At 37.7% G+C, this 21,755-nt stretch overlaps 1 protein-coding gene across 6 annotated transcripts in view; it reads right to left on the bottom strand.

Annotated features, from left to right (window-relative positions):
• The window catches only part of LOC129085140 (alpha-fetoprotein-like), a 36,415-nt gene that overhangs the window by 3,657 nt on the left and 11,003 nt on the right, over positions 1–21,755 (bottom strand). For 5 of the 6 annotated variants that reach the window (XM_054591530.1, XM_054591545.1, XM_054591537.1 and 2 more), the window contains 6 exons: positions 20,306–20,520; positions 18,711–18,843; positions 17,015–17,112; positions 13,835–13,973; positions 12,637–12,863; positions 4,514–4,646 (listed from right to left, as the gene is read on the bottom strand). In XM_054591530.1, coding sequence (XP_054447505.1) covers positions 4,514–4,646; positions 12,637–12,863; positions 13,835–13,973; positions 17,015–17,112; positions 18,711–18,843; positions 20,306–20,520 — 945 coding nt within the window. Of the gene's footprint in view, positions 1–4,513; positions 4,647–9,563; positions 9,735–12,636; positions 12,864–13,834; positions 13,974–17,014; positions 17,113–18,710; positions 18,844–20,305; positions 20,521–21,755 lie in introns of those variants that run through there. The other variant, XM_054591532.1, reaches the window with a different exon arrangement.

Genomic DNA, 21,755 nt, shown 5'->3' with positions numbered 1-21,755 from the left:
CCAATGTAAGAACTAAAAATGCTTTTTAAAAAATAATTGAGAAAGTCTGCAGGGAGAGTTGAAGATAGTGTAAGTACATTGTACACTGTATTCTTTAATATGGTAGTATCTTAAGAGACTATTAAAGTGACGATGGTAATAACTAGGAAAACTAAAAGTGAAGATTTAAAATTGGTGGGGCAAAAGGGGGGAAATGAGAACAGAGACTTTGCTTATGTAATGGGTGCGTGATGCAATGTGCAGATGATGTCTTATTGAAACTTGCATGGTTTTATGAATGAATATTACCCCCAATAAATTCAATTAAAAAAGAAAAAAGAAACAGAAAATTAAAAGAAAAATTTAAATGTCAAAAAAATAAAAATAAAATAAAATCGGTTTCCTTTTGGGAATGGGAAATGCACCCTGCTCCTCTGTTTGAACTTTTATCATGTTCGTGTATGACTTACATAATTTTCAAAACTTGAATAATGTATCATAAGAAACTGAACATAATAACCCAGAATGACCTGACCCATAGAGGATGGGACTATCACATTTCTTAATCTGATGCTTGCTTTTTCCTTCAGAAAGGCACCCCAAGATTGCAGCTGTTTGGATAACAGACCCATCAGGTTGTAAATAAAGGCTACTTCAACCAACAGATTTTTTCACATGAACTTGTGTTAAGTTACATCTAAAAGCAGAACTTTGTTTTTTATTTTTATTGTTAAATTTCATGTGTTATTTTCATGTCTTGGCTGGGTGGCTCAGTTGGTTGGAGCATCATCCACTTGTCCACTTACACCAAAAGATTGCGAGTTGGATTCCCTGCAGGGCGCATACATAGGTTGTGGGTTCAATCCCCAGTCAGAGTGTATGCAGAAGACAACCAATCAATGTTTCTTCTCTCTCCCTCCCATTACTTCTCTCTCTAAAATCAATAAACATGCCCATGGGTGAAGAATTTTTAAAAATTCATGTGTTATTTTTCAAACCATCATTTTAACGTGCCTAAATTTCTGCTAATTCATGTTAACTTTTTTCTATATTATATTCTCTTCATTGCTAGATAAATATCTCAGGCTATAATTACCACTCCTCACTGAACTGGATGACAGGATTTTTTTCTTTGAACCTACTGATGTCTACAATTCACATTCTTATTTCATAAAATGTGGAATGCCTTTTCTTTGGACAATCCATATTCACGCTGTGGCTGAGTTTCCTGTTTTATTCCGTCCTTATGTTTCATTCTTACTCTTGCCAACATTCCAACATTGACTTTTTTCTCTTCAGAACTGTCCTTCATTCTGGCTTACTTCTCAAGGCATGGCTTCCAATTTACCAAAAAATGTTTCATCCTCCCAAGAGCCATAGCTGGAAAGGCAATCTTTAAACCTGCTCACTTTCTCATTTAACAGGCAGAACAGGTTTATATAACTGACTATTATAATCTCAGAAAAGAAAACAAAGAAAATGCCTGAAGGTCCCTAGAACATCTACAGACTGACAAATGGCTAAGCCTCTTTGCTTCTGGGATTGCGGTTCCCTGGAGACTTCTGAAGCCACTAAGCATTATTCCTTTATACTACGATCAAACCTAGACTCCTTCCACAAACCCAAGAGCAAAGGCTTACACAAATTCTTGACAATAAAATTCCAAATATTTCACCCTGGCTGGTGTGGCTCAGTGGATTGAGCACCGGCCTGCAACCCAAAGGGCTGCTGGTTCGATTCCGAGGCCAGGGCATGTGCCTGGGTTGTAGGCCAGGTCCCCAGTAGGGGGCACTCGAGAAGTAATGACACATTGATATTTCTCTCCCTTTTTCCTCCCTTCCCCTCTCTAAAAATAGATCAAATCTTTAAAAATTTTTTTTAATTTCAAAATATTTTGATCATCTATTCCCACAATTTTTCTAAGCCCATTTCTTTACTATGAAGTAATTTTTAATATTCCAGCCTAATCTTTATATCTAATATCCAAAAATTCTCTCACTCTTTAAAATAAACATGTTATTTTTCCAATTGTTTTATTATTTGTTATTGTCCTCAGTTCCAACTTCTCACTAATAGATAAACATATGAAAATATTGAGAGGGGGTAAGGGAATAGGTTTTGATTATCTGCTTTCACCTTAGAATAGTTGCTCTTAAAGTGGCCCCCAAACCAGCAGTATCAGCAGCACTTAGGAAATCATTAGGAAGAAAATTATCAGACTCCACCCTAGGTCTACTGAATCAGATACCCAGTGGGCAAAGACATCAATTTGATTTTAATAAGCCTGGCAGTTATTCTGGTGTAAACTACCACTTTAGAATCACTGCCTTAGAAAAATAAAAAAGTAAACTTGACCAAACTTTAGACATGATGCATAATGACATATAATAAGTATATGTAATTAATACATTTTTTATTTGAAGAGGTAATTCTAGCAAATTTTAATTGACATATTTTTATGAGTACTTCTATTATTTCCTTTAATTTGGGAAGAAACTCTACAAGAAAATAAAAAAGGAAAGGGAGGAAAATAAAAAAAAAAATCGGGCTCTTTAATCATTAAGTTGAAGACTGCTATTAAGCACAAAGTATGGGAAAAAACCCACAGAAATCTTCTTATAATGTTATTGATGAAATAGTTCCAGCCAGGATTTATACTCAAGAACAAGAATACTTCAAGAAAACTCCCTTGGGAATTCACTGGCACATGCTCTTCAGTAAAAGTGTTTATTTGTGTGGCTATGGGGTTGTTACTCAAGCAAACATGTTTTCTGAATGCTTTGCAAAAAGGTAAAAAGGCTTTAAAATAAACAAATTCTAGGATGGGTGATTATTTTCATTTTGTGTATCAGATAGTCTGGGAGTCAGCAATTTTTTTCTATAAGCAGCTAAATAGTAAATATTGGGTGCTTTGTGGTTCATATAGTCTCTCTCACAACTTAATTCCGCAACTACTCAATTGTGCTGTTGTAGACAGAAAGCAGTGGTAGACATTATGTAAATAAGTGGGCATGCTGTGTCCCAATACAACTTTATTTACATAAACAGGAAGTGGAACCAATTTAGCCCAAGGCCTATAATTTGCCTAGTTTTTACTGGACTATAAATATATGACTTTTAATATAACATGCAGGTACAATCTAGCTGAATAGGTAGAAAAGAGCCAGTGAAGTTAATTAAGGCATTCATGAAAATTGTTACCTGTAAAAACATTTTCCTGGGCCATTGCAAAATTAGCCCCAGTCCTAACCAGCTCCGGCTTGTTTGAACTGTAAATGCTGCTGTATTTTTTTTTAACTATACCCTTGCATTTCTCCACTAGATACTGTTAGCTACCCTTTCTGAGTTTCTGCTCAAGTCATGTCCCTAGGAGGGCACCCCTCCCAAGTCCTCTCCATTCATTTACATGAATATTCCCTGCCACCATGACATTCTTTGAAATTTAAGTCACACAATCTTACCATCTTATGATAAATCAATTACTTGTTAATTATATGCAATTAGATTAATTACAGAAAACAGTCTTCTGGGAGTCAGTTTGGTGTGTATGCACGAATAGATACTCTTTTCTGGCCACTGTTCATTTCTCTCCCTAGTCTCCAATCCCTAATCTAATGACCTTCTGGCTACTGGGAAAATGAAATACTTGGGTTCCCTAGTTCAATCCCAAACTACGTTCTGTGGTTCTTCCTGATTGAGCCCTGGAAAATTTCTAGAATAAAACTTCAGTTTTGTTCAAACAGGTCTTTCAACTGTTACTTCTTTAAAACTTCTCTGTATTTATGAGGACACCATTTCTCTACAATTACCAAAGTCTTCCATTCATCCTTCTTCGTCTCACCCCCAATTCCAAACAGGACATCCAGCGGCATGACTCCTGTACTATCCCTAGTCATTTTAACACTCCTAGTTTCCTCGAATACACATAAATACTAACATATCCTAAACCCAAATATAGTCAATTACACCACTCCATCTAGACCAGCGATTTTCAACCTGCGTGCTGCAAGAAGTTTTAAAACATGCAATACCCGACTATTTATTAGGGGACCTGACCTCTTTTCTCTTAGACTGTCAAATAAAAAACATGACAACAATGCGAATGCCCTGTCTTGAACCATAAATATGTAGGTTATATAATAGAGTTTCATCTTATTGGTCATGTCGCATAATAAGGTTGTATCTGATTGGTTAATTCTTGGTACCAGAAATCCTCATATAAAGTATAGACACCTAATTTTTTAAAAAGTCACTTTGGAGCAAAGAGGGTAGGTAATTACAATATCATTATTCTGTTTTGTAAGTCCATCAAAATTATACCTATTTTTGTCACATTAGCAAAAAATATGTTATTGGTGTGCTGCAGAATTTTAGTAACTAGTTTATGTGTGCTATGAGATGAAAAAAGGTTAAAGATCACTCATTTAGACTATGATTTTCTCCTAATCTACTCAGGACTGGAATGGAGAAAGGAGTTTTTTAAACTTTAATAACCCTAAGAGTGCTAAGAGAATAGACAGGGAAACAGGAATACCTCTTCTTGGAAACATGTTTCACGTTTTTCTGCTTGGCAGCACATCTTCACCAGGTGAGTGAAATCCGCAATAATTGGTTGCAACTGCATCTCTGTCGCATATGGTTTCTGCTTCACAAGGTTGCTGAGGAGCCTGAAGCAGAAATGAGTGGCAAAAATAAAAGCGCCTCTGAGTCCTTAAAGGCCAACTTGCAAACCTGGTTTATATAAAGCTGCACATGCTTTTTCATCACTCTCACTTCTAAGTTTAAAGGCACCCAAAGTGCACAGAGCTTTCACAGTGTCCATCTCCAACTTCATGTTTTATCTGACACAATTTTTTTCAATTTTCTCTCTTAAGTAAAATTTTTATAATAAATTTAACTAAGTTTGTATAATTATTTCTAGGGTAAATATTTTTGTTTTCTATTTTCATTGCATTGGACAGTAAATAGGTTATATATTAAATTAAATAGCTTTTCTTATAACATTTGTTATGAACAACGCTCATTCTAAACAACTAGCTTCCAAATAAATATTACAAGCATAACACAAAGGAAGTTCAGGGTCCTTCAGATGTTATTAATGATAAAACCAATAAACTAATTTGAAACTTGAATGGCTTCACAATCATCACAGATTTTCTCTCACAGGCTGTTTTCCCCACAACTATATAAACGAATGTTTCGACCACTTTCAATATTTAAAATAGTAACCTACTTTCTGCCTATTTAATAAAATAGAATTTCAAATTTCTCAATTATATCTTTCCTTTCTTTTCTTTGCTATCCTAAACCAAGACAGATTCAACCACAAAGAAAACAAGGCATGAAGGGCAGGGGAAAGGTACATTAATTGATATTTTACTGCTTACCTAAACATTCATGGCACGCCAGAACAGTTGCAATAATAACATTGAAGATCATTAAGAGAACCAAATCCTAACTACTAGACTGCCTATTAGAAAGAGAAACTAAGAAAACAACCTCATTTACAATTGCATCAAAATCAAATAAAATACCGAGGAATAAATCTACCCAAGTTGGTAAAAGACCTATACTCAGAAAATTATAAGACATTGAAGAAAGAAATTGAAGACGATACAAATAAATGGAAGCATATACCATGCTCATGGATAGGAAGAATTAATATCATTAAAATATCTATACTACCCTAAGCAATCTATAGATTCAATGCATCAAAATATCAATGGCATTTTTCACAGAATTAAAACAAATATTCCAGTGAATTTATATAGAACCACAAAAGACCTCAAACAGTCACAGCAGTCGTGAGATAGAAGAACAAATTGGGATTTATTACACTACCAGATGTCAAACTATACTATAAGACTATAGAAATCTAAACAGCATGTTACTGGCATAAGAACAGATGCATAGATGAATAGAAAAATGGAGAGCCATAAATAAACCCATACCTATATGGCCAATTAATATTTGGCAAAAGAGGCAACAACATACAATGGGATAAAGACAGTCTATTCAATAAATGGTGTTAGAAAAATTGAACATATATATGAAATTATATAAAACTAGACCACCTTCTTACATCATATACAAGAATAAACTCAAAATGGGTTAAAGATCTAAATGTAAGACTTGAAACCATAAAACTTCTCAAGGAAAATATAGGTAGTAAAATCTCTGACACTTCTCTTAGCAATATTTTTTCTGATGTCTCTTTTGCCAGGTGAAAATTTAAAAGTAAAAAAAATAAACAAGTAGGATTATACCAAAATGAAAAGTGTTTGTACAGCAAAGGAAACCATCAACAAAATGAAAACAACCTACTGATTGGAAGAAAACATTCATCACTGACACATCCAATAAGGGCACTAATCCAAAATAACAAACGATCCAATTAAAAAGTGGATTTCAACATCTCTCCAAAGAGAACACCGCAGATGATCAATAGACATATGAAAAGATGCTCGGCATCACTAATCATCAGGGAAATGCAAATTAAAACCACAATGAGATATCACTTCACACATGTCAGAATGGCCGTCATCAATAGATAAACGAGCAACAAGTGTTGGAAAGGATATGGAGAGAAGGTAACCCTCATACTCTGTTGGTGGGAATGCAGACTGGTGCAGCCACTATGGAAAACAGTATGGAGCTTCCTCAAAAAAGTAAAAATGAAACTGCTTTAGGACCCAATGATTCCACTTTTGGGTATATTTTCAAAGAAATCCAAAACACTAATTAGAAAAAATATATGTACCCCTATGTTCATTGCAGCATTATTTACAACAGCCAAGCTATGGAAGCAACCCAAGTGCCCATCAATAGACAAGTGGACAAAATAACTGTGGTACATATATACAAAAGAATATTACTCTGCCATAAAAGGGCATGAAATCTTACCATTTGTGACAACACGGATGGACCTGGAGAGTGTGATACTAAGTGAAATAAGACAGAGAAAGGCAAATACCATATGATATTACTTATATGAGGAATCTGAAGAACAAAATAGATGAACAAACAAAATTGAAACACACTCAGACACAGAGTGAACCTGTGTTTGCCAGAGGGGAGGGGTGGTCGGAGGACCGGGTGAAAGAGGTGAAGGGATTAAGAAGTTCAATTGGTAGTCGCAAAATAGTCATAGGGATGTAAAGTACAGTATAGGGAATATAATCAATAACATTGTAATCATTATGAGATGTGTATAGTGCCAGCTGGGTACTGTAAATATTCGGGGGATCACTTTGTAAACTATATGATTACCTAACCATTATGCTGTATACCTGAAACTATGACAAATTAATACTATACATAAACTGTAATTGAAGATTAAAATTGAAAGTTATATTTAAATGATACATAATTATAGCTAAAGAATTATCTTAAGTATAATTTTATAAAATAATAATGGAATCTATTTACCATAGAAAAAATAAAGGCAGAAGCCACACATTCAAGAACTCCAATAATTTATGAGCACTAAATAATTAAGATGCCTTATTGCCTCAAACAAACAAACAAACAAACAAAAGGCAGAAGGTCTGGAATGAGACTCAGAGCGGAGTATCGGGAGGTCACGTCAGCTCTCCTTGGCACTCCAGGTAGAAAGGCTGCCGTTTCTACAACTGGGTACTCTGTGCCACTCGGAAGCTGGACCCTTGCCCCCAATAACGATATCACATCCTTGTCAAAGCCTGCAACTGATTTACCTCTCCTGCCCTTTTTAGCTCTCTCCAGCTCTGATCTCTCTACTTACCATTCAGATGGCTTTTATTTAAAAGTATTTCCGCTGACCCTTTTTATTTGTTTAGTTTAAAACTTTTAAATTTACCTTTAAATCTTAAATTTCATTTTTAATTCTCAATGACATCAACTCTTTTCAGTTTTATTTCTATGATATTAATCTTTTATTTTTATCCAATTTATGCACCATTTTATTTAGAGTCCATGCTAGTCTTTACATGCTGTCTTAAATCTTCACATTTAAACTTAATATTTTTCAAATTGGATTGGAAATTTTTTTACTTTGAACTTCTGAGTCCTTTTCATTTTCTCTCTCTTATTCCATGACTTCAACTTCTACTTCCCCCTTATTATTTTGCTGAATGTTTTCTTTCCCCTCCGGGAGCCCCTTCACTTGCCTGTCGTTTGCGCGCATCTGTGTGTGTGAGAACACGGGCTGCAGCGGCCAGCCAGAGCTGTGTGGGCGTGAACACCAGGGAGAGAGCCCTTGACACTGTACCAGGAAGATGGAGGACTTTTCTCCAGACTGGCTATTGATTTTCAATATGGATCCACAGAGAATATCCCAGAAATCCTCACAGTAACTGTCTCTTTGTTACTATACGGAGAACACAGTGAATTCCTTGGGACAGGGATACTTCCTAATGTTTCACACTTTTTATTACCTAGCCCTTATCGGAAAAGCTCCATGTTTTACACATACTCAGTATTACAACCCTTTGGTTAAGATACATTATCTGCTGGATGTTGACAGTTATGCATATGCTCTTTGCCCAGGACTGCCTGGGTGCAAATCGCAGTTCAACGACTTAGCTACTTGTTGCGTGATCTCATACCAAGTCTTCATTCCTTCACAGCTTCAGTTTCCTCATAATTAAAATGGTGTAGCAACATCACCTAGCACATAAATTTTGGGGTAAGAATTTAGTGAGATGATATACATGAAGTGGTGCTTATCTACACCCGGAGAACTCAAGAGAAAGCAAAGCCTGAATTCTAGCAGTAAAATAGATTTTTTTTTTCTCCTTGTTTCCACATCAAGCCTGGGTTAAAGAAAGAATGATTAACTAAAGGATCCATGGACAAAGCCAAAGTGGGGAAGGATTGAGGGAGGGAGGTGGGAGAGGGGGGCAGGGGAAAGGGGTGGCAGAAAGGTAGAGACAAATGCATTTGAACAAAAAAAAAAATTAATTAAAAAAATAAAATAAAAAGGAGTTTAAGATAGGCCGTTAGGGTACATAATCCACCATTTTCTCAGACTGCAGGCCATCTGTATAAAGTGCCCATAAAGATTTTTTTTTTAAAGAAAGAATGATTAACTAAATGTTACAATGTGTTTTGGGTGCTTATTGGAAAGTTTTAAAGCCTAATCTGTGATCTGGTCACCTTGGGAAATGAAGAAAGGACTTCAAGGGTCAGCTGGCTAATGAATTGCAAATACTGTGATAAAACAGAACAAGTGACAACCTTGTTCTTGCTGACCGGGAGAAAGTGTTCATTGCCAAGGCAACAAACACATTTTGCCTCACTTGGCAAGATGATACTGTTGGACTAATAACATGCAGATCCTGCAAAAGCCAGTCTTAGAGTAAATAAAGTAATTAGATATAAGCTACCACACTAATGCTCTTGGGGGAGAAGAAACAAAGAGGACCAGGGCCTGCCTTTCCTGAGGACAGAATCAGGGGCATGTGAGGAGAGCGGGAAGCATGGTGGGCACTAGAAGGGAACTGTCTCACTCTCAGAGGTAGGAGGGTGTTCAATGCATCCTGCTGATTCAAAGAAATGGATTTTACCGCTTGGCTTTTACTAGAACAGTTACCTTTTGTGGGCCTCTAACATCACATCCATCAACAGCAGAGTTCATTCCAAGGGAAAGTGCCCGGACTATGGTAAAACCTCAGCTCTAGTCTCAGGAATGAGTTTGGGGTGAAGAGGTGGATGACTGATGCCACTAAGGACGTTTCTTTGTCTGCAGCAGCAAAGAAGGAGCCTCTTTTCTAGACCTGATAATAAGTGTTCGTTTAATCCATGCAAGTGGATGCTCTAGGGAGAGCTGGGGGAAATGTCAACCACCTGTGAGCTCTTCATCATCTATGCTGTCAGCAGCCAAGGGCAAGAGCAGCTGGCCAAGGGTTGGGTGTGCTGCATGTGCTACTTCCAAGGCCAAGCTGGTGGTGCCTCAGTCGCCTCAGTCACAGTCAGCAGTCTGTCTCCCAGATCATCTGTTATCATACTGATGTCTCTGTATCCCTAATCTGACCCATCTCCCGCTGGCCTAGTCCTCCCTAACTCATCCTCTGTCTCCTTTGTAGCTTGAGGTTTCTCATCAGAAAACTTTCCAATATCCATGGCCTCTTTTCTTAACTTTACTTTCTTGCTCCATGTGAAAACATGACTCCCCAGAGAACACAGCTTCTCTAAACCTCTCAAGAGGTGGCTAACTTCACTTGAGCCCTACTTACCTTATCATCTAGTTCTCTTTTACTGCTTCCAGCACATCTCTTCCTCATCCTCTTTTAAGTCTTAGTTCCTTTGAAGTATACATCATCAAACTCGAACATCCCCTACCCCTATTTATTCCTATCACATGTATAAAGCTTGGTCATTCCGCCTCATTTTTGATGGCCTCAGATCCAGTTAATTGCCTCACTTTTCATCATATCTTGACATTCATCATTGTCATCATTCATCCTGACATTCATCAACAAATACATTAATGACTCACATGTGGCAGATTGATGATAGAAATGGACCCAATTGCCCATCCTTCTTTGTGTCCATGTCCTTTAAAATGTGATTTTCCAACTCTTCTTATCAAGAAGTCAAGTCTATTCCACACTCCTTTAATCTGAGCTAGTCCTAGAGCCTGCCTCACAGCAGAGTTGGCATTGCATAGTTCCAAACCTGGGCCTCATGAGGCCTCTAAACGTCCCCCTTTTTCTCCAGCTACCATACACAGAAGCCTGGGTTAGCTTGCTGGAGAGGACCACATACAGCAGAGACAAGCCATGCTCGCCAAGCCTGTTAGCTCCCGGCTGATTTAGCAGCTGACCATAGACTCTTGCCCGAGCCCCACTGAGAATAGTTAAGCCTGACCCAGGTCACCAGACTCATCCAATCAACCCACAGATGCTTGAGCAATAATAACTGATGCTGAGTGAAGTTACCACATTTTGGTATAATTTGTTTTGCAGCAAACTAACTAATATCATATGAAGAAAGGATAAGGGGAAAGAGATTTGGCAATGGGATGCAATAGCAGGAGGGCAAGAGGGTGGACAACATATTGGAATGATGAAACATTCTAATTTATCCTGTGAAGACAAGAATTGAAAAGAACACTGGGTTGAATCCTATTGCTGACTTCATGCAGAAACCTTTTTTATATAGAACACACACTGGAAAACACTGATCAAATATAAAGACATTGTGGTCTACTGTCAACATTTCTGATCACTAGGCTCCAGTGCCAGTAACAGCCACCAAATCAGAACAGCATTTTGTAAAGCAATAACTTATATTGAAAAAAATTTTCTAATTTATAAATGCTTGCATATATATCATGTATGTTTACATCATATACATAATGTGCACACAGGCAGAGACATGCATTCCCAAGGTCATATATAAGTTTAGAAAGCATTGCACACCATTCCTCTTGCCTTCCCTGGGAAGCCCATCTTCGAATTAAGAGTATAACAACCCTACCTCATCCTCAGTTTGCAGTCAAATAATAGGGATCTATCCTTACTCAGCTCACGGAATATCTATAAAATATTTCTCCCTGTCATTTCAGAAGTAGAAATTTAGCTGGAAGTGACAAGGGAACAGATTTCTACTTAATGAAAAAAAGATGGGCTTTTTAGTTAAGCATATCTAAAGATAAATAAGCTGCTTTAAGCAAATTGTCTTTCCAGCACAGGAAATATTCAGCAGGAACTGCACAATGTGTTTTAGAAGGATTTCCTAAACTTGGGGTGCAGGCAATGGACTAATATCTAAGTCTCCTTTCATTTTCAATATTTTTGGTATTAAATGTTCATAGGAAAGATATATATATATATATATATATATATATATCACATTTAAAGATTTATTTCCAGTATTGTGAGTTTCTAATGATATCCTATTTTCCTATATTCTGAGGAGTTATTACAAAGCCTTATCTAGTGCAAGAAACTGCATTACATGGGCTCGGGAGTGGGAGGAAAAGGAAATTAAAGATTCAAGGAGTTGAATTCATGGACATTATTACATTATCACCCAGCTGCCACCTACAAATAATCATCCCCAAACCATTCTTCCAAACATATACAACAGTCATTCCTAATAACAATAGAAGTGGTAGTAAAAGTAATTATATACTCTGAAGTATTAAAGTATAAAGTGATGTATATCACTCTACTGAAATGTTCCGAAGTACTTCCCCAGCATTCTGGTCCTGAAGAATCTTAGTATTTCTATGGCCCAGATGATGCTAATTTAGAACAAGCTGAAGAGATTATTGCAGGACTTCTCCAACTTCCTTGTAAATGGAAGATTTACAGTATGAGAAGAGCAAGGAAATATAGTATTCCCAAACTTATTTGACCATGAAATCCTATTTGTACATGACCCTTTATAAAACTAACATCTGAAGTTCACATTTCAGGAAATACATATTAATGTACTTTTCTGTCAATATTTTCTGATCAACAGATTTCAAACTCAATAACTGATCAAGCTGTGGCAGCGCCCATGATAGATAAAACTGCAAAATTGCATACATTCTCAATTCTACTTGACCCCCAACATAACATTTGCTACTCCATCCATTATGCAGTACGTACATCTGTGCCCACTTTATGGTTCTCTATACCTGCTCCTGTGTTGGCAGTAAAGAACAAATTCAACAAAGATTCTTACTTTTGCTTTTCAGTTTGGAATTCCTCCTCCTGAACTTCGCACAAGTCCTCCTTAAGGCTCATTACTTGGTCACAGGATAACAGTGGAGGAATATAAGTTCCATCAACTTGCAGGTCATCAAAGCATAGCTTCCTGAAGGCATAAGAGTCATCACAACAGTGACCCACACCAGCATTGATAGGCTGTGCCTCATGTCTTCTGCATAAAGCTCCAAGATCTAGTTTAGCCTTTCTCAAAAGAGAATTAAAGTAAGAGCCATTAGGTTTGTGGTTGTTATCTTCTTACCTATAGAAAATGCTATTATATTTAAGTATTCTCATATACTAGTTCCTGCTCGTTCACCCGGGATTTTACTGTTTAGGGAAAAAAGAAGAGTGTAAGGTGCAGCCTGGTTCTAAGACTTGTCCTCCCTCTTCCCATCATCCTCAAGTTGAGTTCACCTTATTTATCTCTTCACCTGGCTGTTCATCTGCATCCTTTACCATATCTTCTAAAAAACAGGTAAGTGTTTCCCTGAGTTCTGCAAGTCACTCTAGCAAATTAATTAAACCTTAGAAAGGAGTTGTGGAAACCTCTGCTGTATAGCTAATCAGTCAGAAGCACAGGTTACAACCTAGACTTGCAATTGTCATCTGAAAGGGGTAGGGGGCAGTCTTGCAGAACTGAGCCTTTAACCTATGGTATCTGATGCTGTCTCCAGGTAGATAGTGTCAGGACTGATTTAAATTGTAAGACACTCAGCTGGTGTCACAGAGAATTGCTTGTTGTTGGAAAATAACCCACACACATCTGATGGCAGAAGTGTGAGTTTGGTAGTAATGTGAATGGAAAGAAGAAACACAGGAGGAAGACTGGGCATTTTTTCCCCTATATGTTTGATTGGGGTAGATGAAGCCAGCATTATCTTTGCAGTTCCTGGCAAAATCACTTTTGCTGACTGGAAATTCCAAGAAATAGACTAAGAGGTATGATGCAGGCAAAGGCGTGTTGAATCTGACATCCCGAATGATAGGGACATGATAGCCTTAACCCTGTTGTTAATTAAAGCCAACTGGCAAGAGCTGAGCTGAAAGAATTTCTCTTGAGGACAGAATTATTAGGCTCCATTGACTGCTCATAGATGTGTCCACTGACATGAGATTGATTGCTGAAGGTTACAGATTAGAACAGGCAAACATGAAGTCACAGATGTGCTTACCGCATCCTCCATGCACGCAAACTGTTGCTTATCGCTCAGAGGGCAACATCTGGTGGCAGAAGCTGCCATATTCTTGGTGAACATAACCAACTCTTGAGCAGATAGTTGCGGGGCTTTCTTTGTATAAAGGACCAGGAGCCTGAAAAAATAATTTCCGCTTACTCCTGGCAATGACTATGTGCCTAAAATGAAGAATTCTACAGTTTTCCTCAATATCTGACATTCTCTCTGATTCAAGTTGAACAAGGCATTAAACTAGGTTTAATTCCCTCCTTTTAGTCCTTGTTCCAATGGCTCAGCGGCCTATTCAATATACCTGGTATTCTCTTCCAACCTCACACACTGTCACGTTAACCATGTTGCCTAGAGAAAGGTTATTCAAAGAAACACAAACAATGCAATTTAGGGTGCTTTTTCTCTTGCTTTCATGTGACCTTACTTAGGTAGAAGATTAGCACTGCCCTTAATTACTCTACTATGAAGTAAAATCCGATTTTTCTGTTTGTGCTTAATGAGAAGATTCAGCTATATAGATTTTTCTTTTGCTTTCGATTGGGAACATTTGGAAGAATATAAGTTTGCTTCCTGTACAATGTAGAGACATGTGGCTATCCATAATGCTATCAGACCTCTTCCACAACATGGGTGAGCCCTGCCCTGGCATGGTCTGGGACCTTTCGGGACCCTTCACGTGTCAGTCAACTTCCAGGTTCTTGACTTGCACAGCAAAAATATCAAAGACAAGCTAGAATGAGAACGAAAGAAGATTTATTCAGGTAGAGAAAAAGAGAGAGGCCAGGGCACAGGCGCCACTGTGGAAGAAGCAAAAGTACACGTCCTAGGGGATGCGGACCTACTCATGAGTGAGTAGTGGACCTGATCGGTTAATTCTTGGCATTTTATATGTTCCCAAGGCAGGAGGGTTGTCTCCAAGCTTTGTGGTGCCTTCTGGTTGGGAGGGTCTTGTTCCTAATATGGTCTGTTGTGGAAGTGGCCGGGCTTCTCCCTTTCTACTTCTGGTGTCAATTTTCATTATAATGATGGTATAATGAGCTTTGGGGGCATTGCCTGGTTAGTTTCACTCTAGCTTGGATTAGTCTGGCTCTAATTGGTCTTTGTTATCTACCTCCCTGTCTATGGTGATATAAACCATGTGCTCTTAGGCACCTTCAGTTGGGGAGGACAGTCTTGTGACTTACAGGCTGGCTGTTCATTGCTCAGCCCTTCTTGCCATTTGTTCAGCCATTTATCTCAGTTTCCTCAGGCCATTTGCCAGGGAATTTTCCCCATTTCTTACTAAACTGCTTCAATAACAGTTTTCAACTTGTTTCTTTTAAAACTGTATCTTTAGAAATAAAAATTGAATAACTTGATATCGTCAGACTCTGAATACTTTAGAAATTATTGTCTTCAGGGGAAATGAACCTATACAGTATTCGCTCCACCCCGACCCATCTTTTTCTGATTATCAAGGATTCCCATGATAGCTCCTCTGGACGGCTGCAGAGTCAGACTTAAACAGGTCCTGAAATAGACATCTGCGTAGGCAATTATAGCTGTTATTTGTTGTCTGTGATGTGTAGGAATCGGGACTACAGCAAGGATCAAGAAACAATCCCTGCTCTTCTGGGGCTCACATGCTAGTTGGGGAGATAGACAAGTACACTTGGCAGGGTGAGAGGAGTACACAGGGCTGCAGGTGCACATTAGGTGGCTTCAAACCCCATCCCAGGGAACTCAGGCAGGCTTCCTGGAAGAAATGGCATGTGAGCTGAGATCCGACGATGCCTAAAAATGAGCCAGGTACAAAGGAGTGAAAAGTGGGAGGGGAGCATTTGGGAAGTTATTGAATGTGATTTTTGTTTTCTTCATGTGTGTATGGGGGTAGGGGGTGGCAGATAAGAGAGAGGAGAAGGAAGAAAGCTTAGTTACAGAATTAGATTTACATTGTTTTTAAGATAAGTATGGTTGTTATATAAAGTATGGCCAGGAGGTGGGCACAAGGCTATCTGAGTGAAGAAAAATTTGCAGGCCATTCCAGTAACACAGGTGAGAGGCAGTGGTAGTGTGAACTAGGAGTGTGGTGGTTGGAACTGAGGGATAGGAAGAGACTTTTTAAAGAGAAAGACACCACAGACTTGATTTTGAGGACAACAAAAAATCAGAGCTAATTCTTGCATTTATGTTATAACGGAGTCGGGGGAAGAATTTGGCTATAACATCCAATGAAACAGTCAGCCTGGTCTAATGGTTCTCAAACTGTGACTCCCAGAACAGCAGTGTCAGCAGCCCTGGGGACTTGGTAGAAGTGCAGATTTTTAGGCCCCGTGCCAGACTTAGGAATCAGGAACACTTAAGGCGGGACTGCGTTTCAGTAAGTCCTCCAGGTAATTCAAAGTTTGAGCACCACAGCTCTAATCCTTAAACTAGACGTTAGCAGCTGAATACAACATAATAGAAAAGTAATAAGCCAAATATTCTCTCTGAAACAAGAATGCTTTTTTTTTAATCATTATTCTGGACATTTAAGGTCAACAATAATTTGGGACACTACATCAAACTGAACTTTTCCTGAATACTCTGTTTCTAAATAGACTATTATGGCATGATTCTAAAGATTCCTAAAAATTGGCTTTTTTTTTTTTATGTATTAATCTTTGAAATACAGTAGGATTTACCAGTCTCTGCACACAGGAGGCTGTGCGTGTTCCCTCTGGCAAAGGACTAAGGTATCTCTACTCTCAGTGGTGAAAATACTAAATTTGCTTATGAGTCTAATCTGAAATCAACAAGGGGACCTTACATTAGATCTCCGTTGCAGTTTTGACTCAAAATTTCAGGCAAAGACCTGAACTAAGCATCCATGTGTGAAGAAATGGGCCCGTGTGAGATTACAGGAGGGCAGCCAGGACCTGCTTGGCTCCCTGACCTCTGGCCATTGACTGAAATCTGGAATCTGGCCTGGAAAGCAGTGAAAGTACCCAAAGTTATGAGGACATCTGTCTTATCAAGGCAAAGATAGCTAGACCTCTGAAGCTGTCTAGCTATCTTTGCCTTGATAAGACAGATGTCCTCATAACTTATGCAGGGCGGATGCAGACTCTTAGCAACTCTCAGCATCAAGAGTTAACAAAAACTCACTAAACAAATGTAAATCTGGACAATATCTTACAAGCATACCTGTCATGGAAGTTACTATCTCCTAATTTCTCACGTAAATCACAGTGATTTTTAACATGCTCGTGGCTTTCATGAACCACTCTTTGGAACATCTCTTTCTGAAAAATAAAAATAATCAGTGTTTATCTACCACTGCAACAATATATCTTGAAGTAAGATTGCAAAACCATCTTTTGTAAGAGTTTAATATAGCTGTTTTCCTGCACCCAGGGTTTTTATTTACTTACCGAGTTAACGAATCTTGAAAAATACATTATGCTAAAACAGAAATGGTCATGTATTTATGGAGGAAAAAGTGGGACAGCAAGATTGATATTAGTTTCCTGTGATAAAAACTCATTTGAGATAAAAGGGCATATTTTACAAGCATAAAGCAAATCATTTATCAAGCCAAAGAGAGATCATTAAAGGTAGTTTATAGATCTAAGTTTGATTGGGCAGTGTGTGAGCATGTGTGTGTGTTGGTTATTTTTAATAATACTGTCTTTTACATAAATAACAAATATAGAGATAAAAATATAGATATAGAAATATAAATGTGCATTAAGAAGTCATGGTATAATAAAAACATGTACCAGCCTTGACTATAGTAAAATATGTCACAAATACACACTGAATGAGTCAAATGGAATTCTAAGAGCTAACGCAAATTCAGAGTTCTTGAACCATGCAATAAATTCCAGTGGGAAGATACAGGCAACCTTCCAGGCTTAGCACTTTGGTAGAAGCACCAAACCCAGTCCACCTGATCCTAGTAAGGGTGTTTGTTATAGGGAAAATTTTACTAGGCATGCAAACTGCCTGTATTTAACCCCTAGCCCTGTCCTTACTGCCTGTGTGCAATCAGGCAAGTCCTTTGAACCTTCTGAAACTCAATACTCTCACCTGTAGAGTGTTAGTAATTCTGGAATTACCTGTTAACAAGCTGTTATGAAGATCAAATAGAACACTGGTTGTAAAGTTGCTTTGTTAACTCTACACATAATACTCCTTTAAGGCGCCATTATAACAATGATTACTGTGGAGGTCTGCTGGTGATGCCACGAGAGGGTGCTAACCCATGGGAAACTAAATCACCTGCATTTATCCTTCTCTCTGGGAACAGGAGGATGCTAGGTGTACCTGCTTGAGCCCAGACAGGTCCACAAAGTCCTTTCACCCTGCACTCCCACCCCACCCTCTATATATGTGTAAGCAATTGGTTAGAATGACAAAGGCCAGTGCAACCTAGCTCCTTATAAACCAGGACTAACCGATCACCCAGTTGGATTATAAAGCCGCCTGCATTTTTTATGTCGAATGCAAAATGGGAGCTGCTGCCTCCAAACAATATGATTCCTGGCCCGAAATAGGGACAGTTTTCCTCTTGCGTGGTAGAAACAGTCAACCTTCCCATCCCCTAGTAGGCTATGCGGCCATGCTACCTGCTACTGTGCCAAGCAGACATTCACTTTGAAAGGAATTGCGCAGAAAAACGGTGGAGCACAGAATCTAGGACAGTGGCTTGCAGAGAGTTGCTGCAGCATGTTCACGTGGCCTATGGTGTAGATGACAATAATTCAGGCATAGCGCTACAATTAGCAAGAGCATGCATAATCATCTTACCAAAGCATGGCGCTACTCACAGCACTGTCATTTTTCTTATGTTTGTAGTCACTAATGAGTTAGCAGTTTAAAAAGTAAAAAAGGCATTTACCCCATGGCTATAGCATTCCAGAGGATTTTCTAATTTACAGCATTTTTCCAATAAATGTTGATATACTGTATCCACTCTTAAAATCACTGGAACCGCCAACTCTGGATGTCTTCTTGAGTATTCATAAAGAAACCTGTATCCATATGAAGCAGGGTGAAAGTAAGCAGTAAAATTCAAAGGCTCTGAGTTTTCTTTCAAAAGCCAATTATAATTGTGAACTTTACTCAATATTTTAACTGAACTTAAGACATTTGGAAACGTTGAGAGGCTGTCAGGGTGGGTTTACTGACTACATTTTGAGATAAGGAAATGAAATCAATAAAATTATGTGATTTTTCTAAAATCACACAGTAATGAGTAGCAGAGCCAGAATTTAAACCTAAAATATCCTGATTAGCTGATAATTCCTAGTTCAGGATCTCTACTTACCTTTACTAGAAATTAATTTTAAGTATTTGAGTGAGAACACATTTTTCTCGATGGTCTTTGAGGCTACAATTTGTAAGCATTACAGTCCATTTGAAAGAAGGTGCTGGCTAGTTATTCAATCAACATCTTCCCCTCTTTCCTTATATATATATATATATATATATACCTTCAAGCATGGGTAGTTCATGCATAATCTGTACTCTCTTCTGGCTTATAAGAAAGGAAATTTGGACTGTAGGATGTTTTCAAAAGAATCATAGAATCACAGGGAGCATCTTAGAAGTCATCTTATCTAACCACCTTAGTTTACAGTTGGAACACAAAATCCTGAAGAAATTTAGTAGCTTGACCTCCATTCCAAAACATATGTATGACAAAGCTAGACTGAAACTCAAGTCTAATGTGAATCCCACTAGAAAGCTGTGCCTGTCAACTTTTTCAGTACCAAATACATGTTTAGGAATAAATGGGTTTAGGCAGTGACATTTACTTTTTAAGCCAGTATCAAATGTAATTTCAGAAATAGAGCTACATTCATTGTACAAAGAACTTTAAAGAAAGCTCACATTCTTTTACTTTGTTAGAATTTAGTTGTTCCAAATAATGCTTCACAAAGTGACCTTGAAAGTATTTCAACCATACAGCAATATTTGCTTAATATTATATATTGAAATCAGTTTGTCTTATATATAAATTAATAGATACTTCTCAATGGATACCAGAGATATTAATAGTCCATCCATATCTCTAATCTTTAAATGCCACACATGGCTTTGGTAATAGATTTTAAATTAATTAAAATAGAAGAGCTAACCAGGAGTATCAATCTGAAGCTCATACTTAGACACAACTCTTGAGTCTGTTAGAGCAAAGCTTGCAAACACTTGACCCCCACTGCATGTTTTTAAAAATGCAGTAGACCTAACCTTCCAAAGTCTGCATTCCAATATGGCAATAAGTGGCTAGAAGAGCTATATAGTGATTTATATAGTAGCTACCAACTTTGGATTCCACAAGACATCTCTTGGTCATAGTCCCCTGTTAGTCATTCATCTACGTCATTGGCTCACCACTGTCATCATTTAAGTTTACAACTCAAGATAATATTCCAAAGAATCCATAAATATGATATTCCATCAATAAGATTTTTAAAAAATCTATATTACTCTTGTAGGAAATCATCTTGCTTGTCAGTGAATTGTTTGCATACAAATTGGTCTTCTGTAAACCGGCTGAGTGGCAGGGATGAAAGAGCAGGCCTGTTGTCATTTTCTGAGCTGATAATGCATTCCCCTCGGAATGGCACTGGCAGTGCACAGCATGAAGCAATCTTGCCTGACAGGACAGTCTGCTTAGAGCAGGTATAATTCATAAACTGGCTCTAAAACATAAAAGGAAGCAGTTATTTTTGATGACTTCATTCTAAATTTATTTATTATTTTGTTATTAGTAGAAAACCAGAAAAAAACCAAGAACTTTGCATCTGACATTGCTCTGTCCTTGGCAAACTGAATATCATTTCACCAAATGATATTCACCAAATGAATATCACCAAAATATCATTTGTGTTGACTCATTCTTATAAGAAAAGCTTCTTTGTTTGATCTTACTCAAGTGTCATAACCTCTTTAACATCTCTTAAAGACCTTAAGGGGAGACAGACCATACCATTGTTTCCATGCTTAGCTCAACAAAATACAAATTAAGACTTATAATAAGCAAATTAAGTCTTGCTATTGTGGTTATTGTTTTAAGATCTCAATTTTGGAAACATTTGTTTCTGTCACTTACTATATATATTATAATAATATTACCATTACACTTACACATTTAACATACACTATACATGTATACATACACACAAATAGTTGTGTGTGTATAGATAAGCTAGTGTCCACACTTAAGGAACTCACAGTCTAGTTGAAGAGTCAAATAATTAAACAATAATAATGCATTATAACAGATGTTGTAAGGATATAGAGGTAAGGTGATTTAAGGCATCCATTAGACATCTTCATGAGAATTTCCTCTAAGCAGTTGGCACTATAGATTAATTCAGGAAGAAGAATGGGCTAAGTGGTAAATTGAAGCTATAAGTTCAGGTCGAGACTGGTAAAAAAAGAAAGAGCATGTGCATTATTTAAGTAATTAGAATGTTCCCTTTGGTTGAATAAAATCATGTTTGTTTCTTTCTCAATAAAGTTCTGTTGGGAAGGGAGGCGTATCAGCCCCAGGCAGTAATTCTAGAAACCAGGGTTCTTCAGCCTGAAGCTTTTAACATTGCTTTTGGACTGGGGGTGCTTTGGTCAGGAGATTTTTATGGTCAGGCCTAGAAATCTCATCATTCGCTTCTGACCAGAACTTGATGAAGTAGCCCCACCTAGTTGCAAGACAGGAAATAAAATTCATGGCCCAGCAACTAATCTAGACTGTGGAAGAGGAGAGTGAATCCTTGTTGGATGGCCATCCAGCTCTGATTGTATGTGTAAAAGGAAAAGACCAGGCATGGACCTATTGTTAATATCAGTTTTCAAAGGGCAGTGACAAAAAGGGAAGAAAATCGATGAAAGAAACTATAAGAATGTAGGCATTCTAGGTAGAAAAGAAAACTTCTCC

The sequence above is a fragment of the Pteronotus mesoamericanus genome, unplaced genomic scaffold (assembly GCF_021234165.1).
Source record: "Pteronotus mesoamericanus isolate MK-2021 breed Mesoamerican mustached bat unplaced genomic scaffold, CSHL_Meso_final contig_130, whole genome shotgun sequence".
Taxonomy (NCBI): domain Eukaryota; kingdom Metazoa; phylum Chordata; class Mammalia; order Chiroptera; family Mormoopidae; genus Pteronotus; species Pteronotus mesoamericanus.
This window is presented reverse-complemented; position numbering and strand designations above follow the sequence as displayed.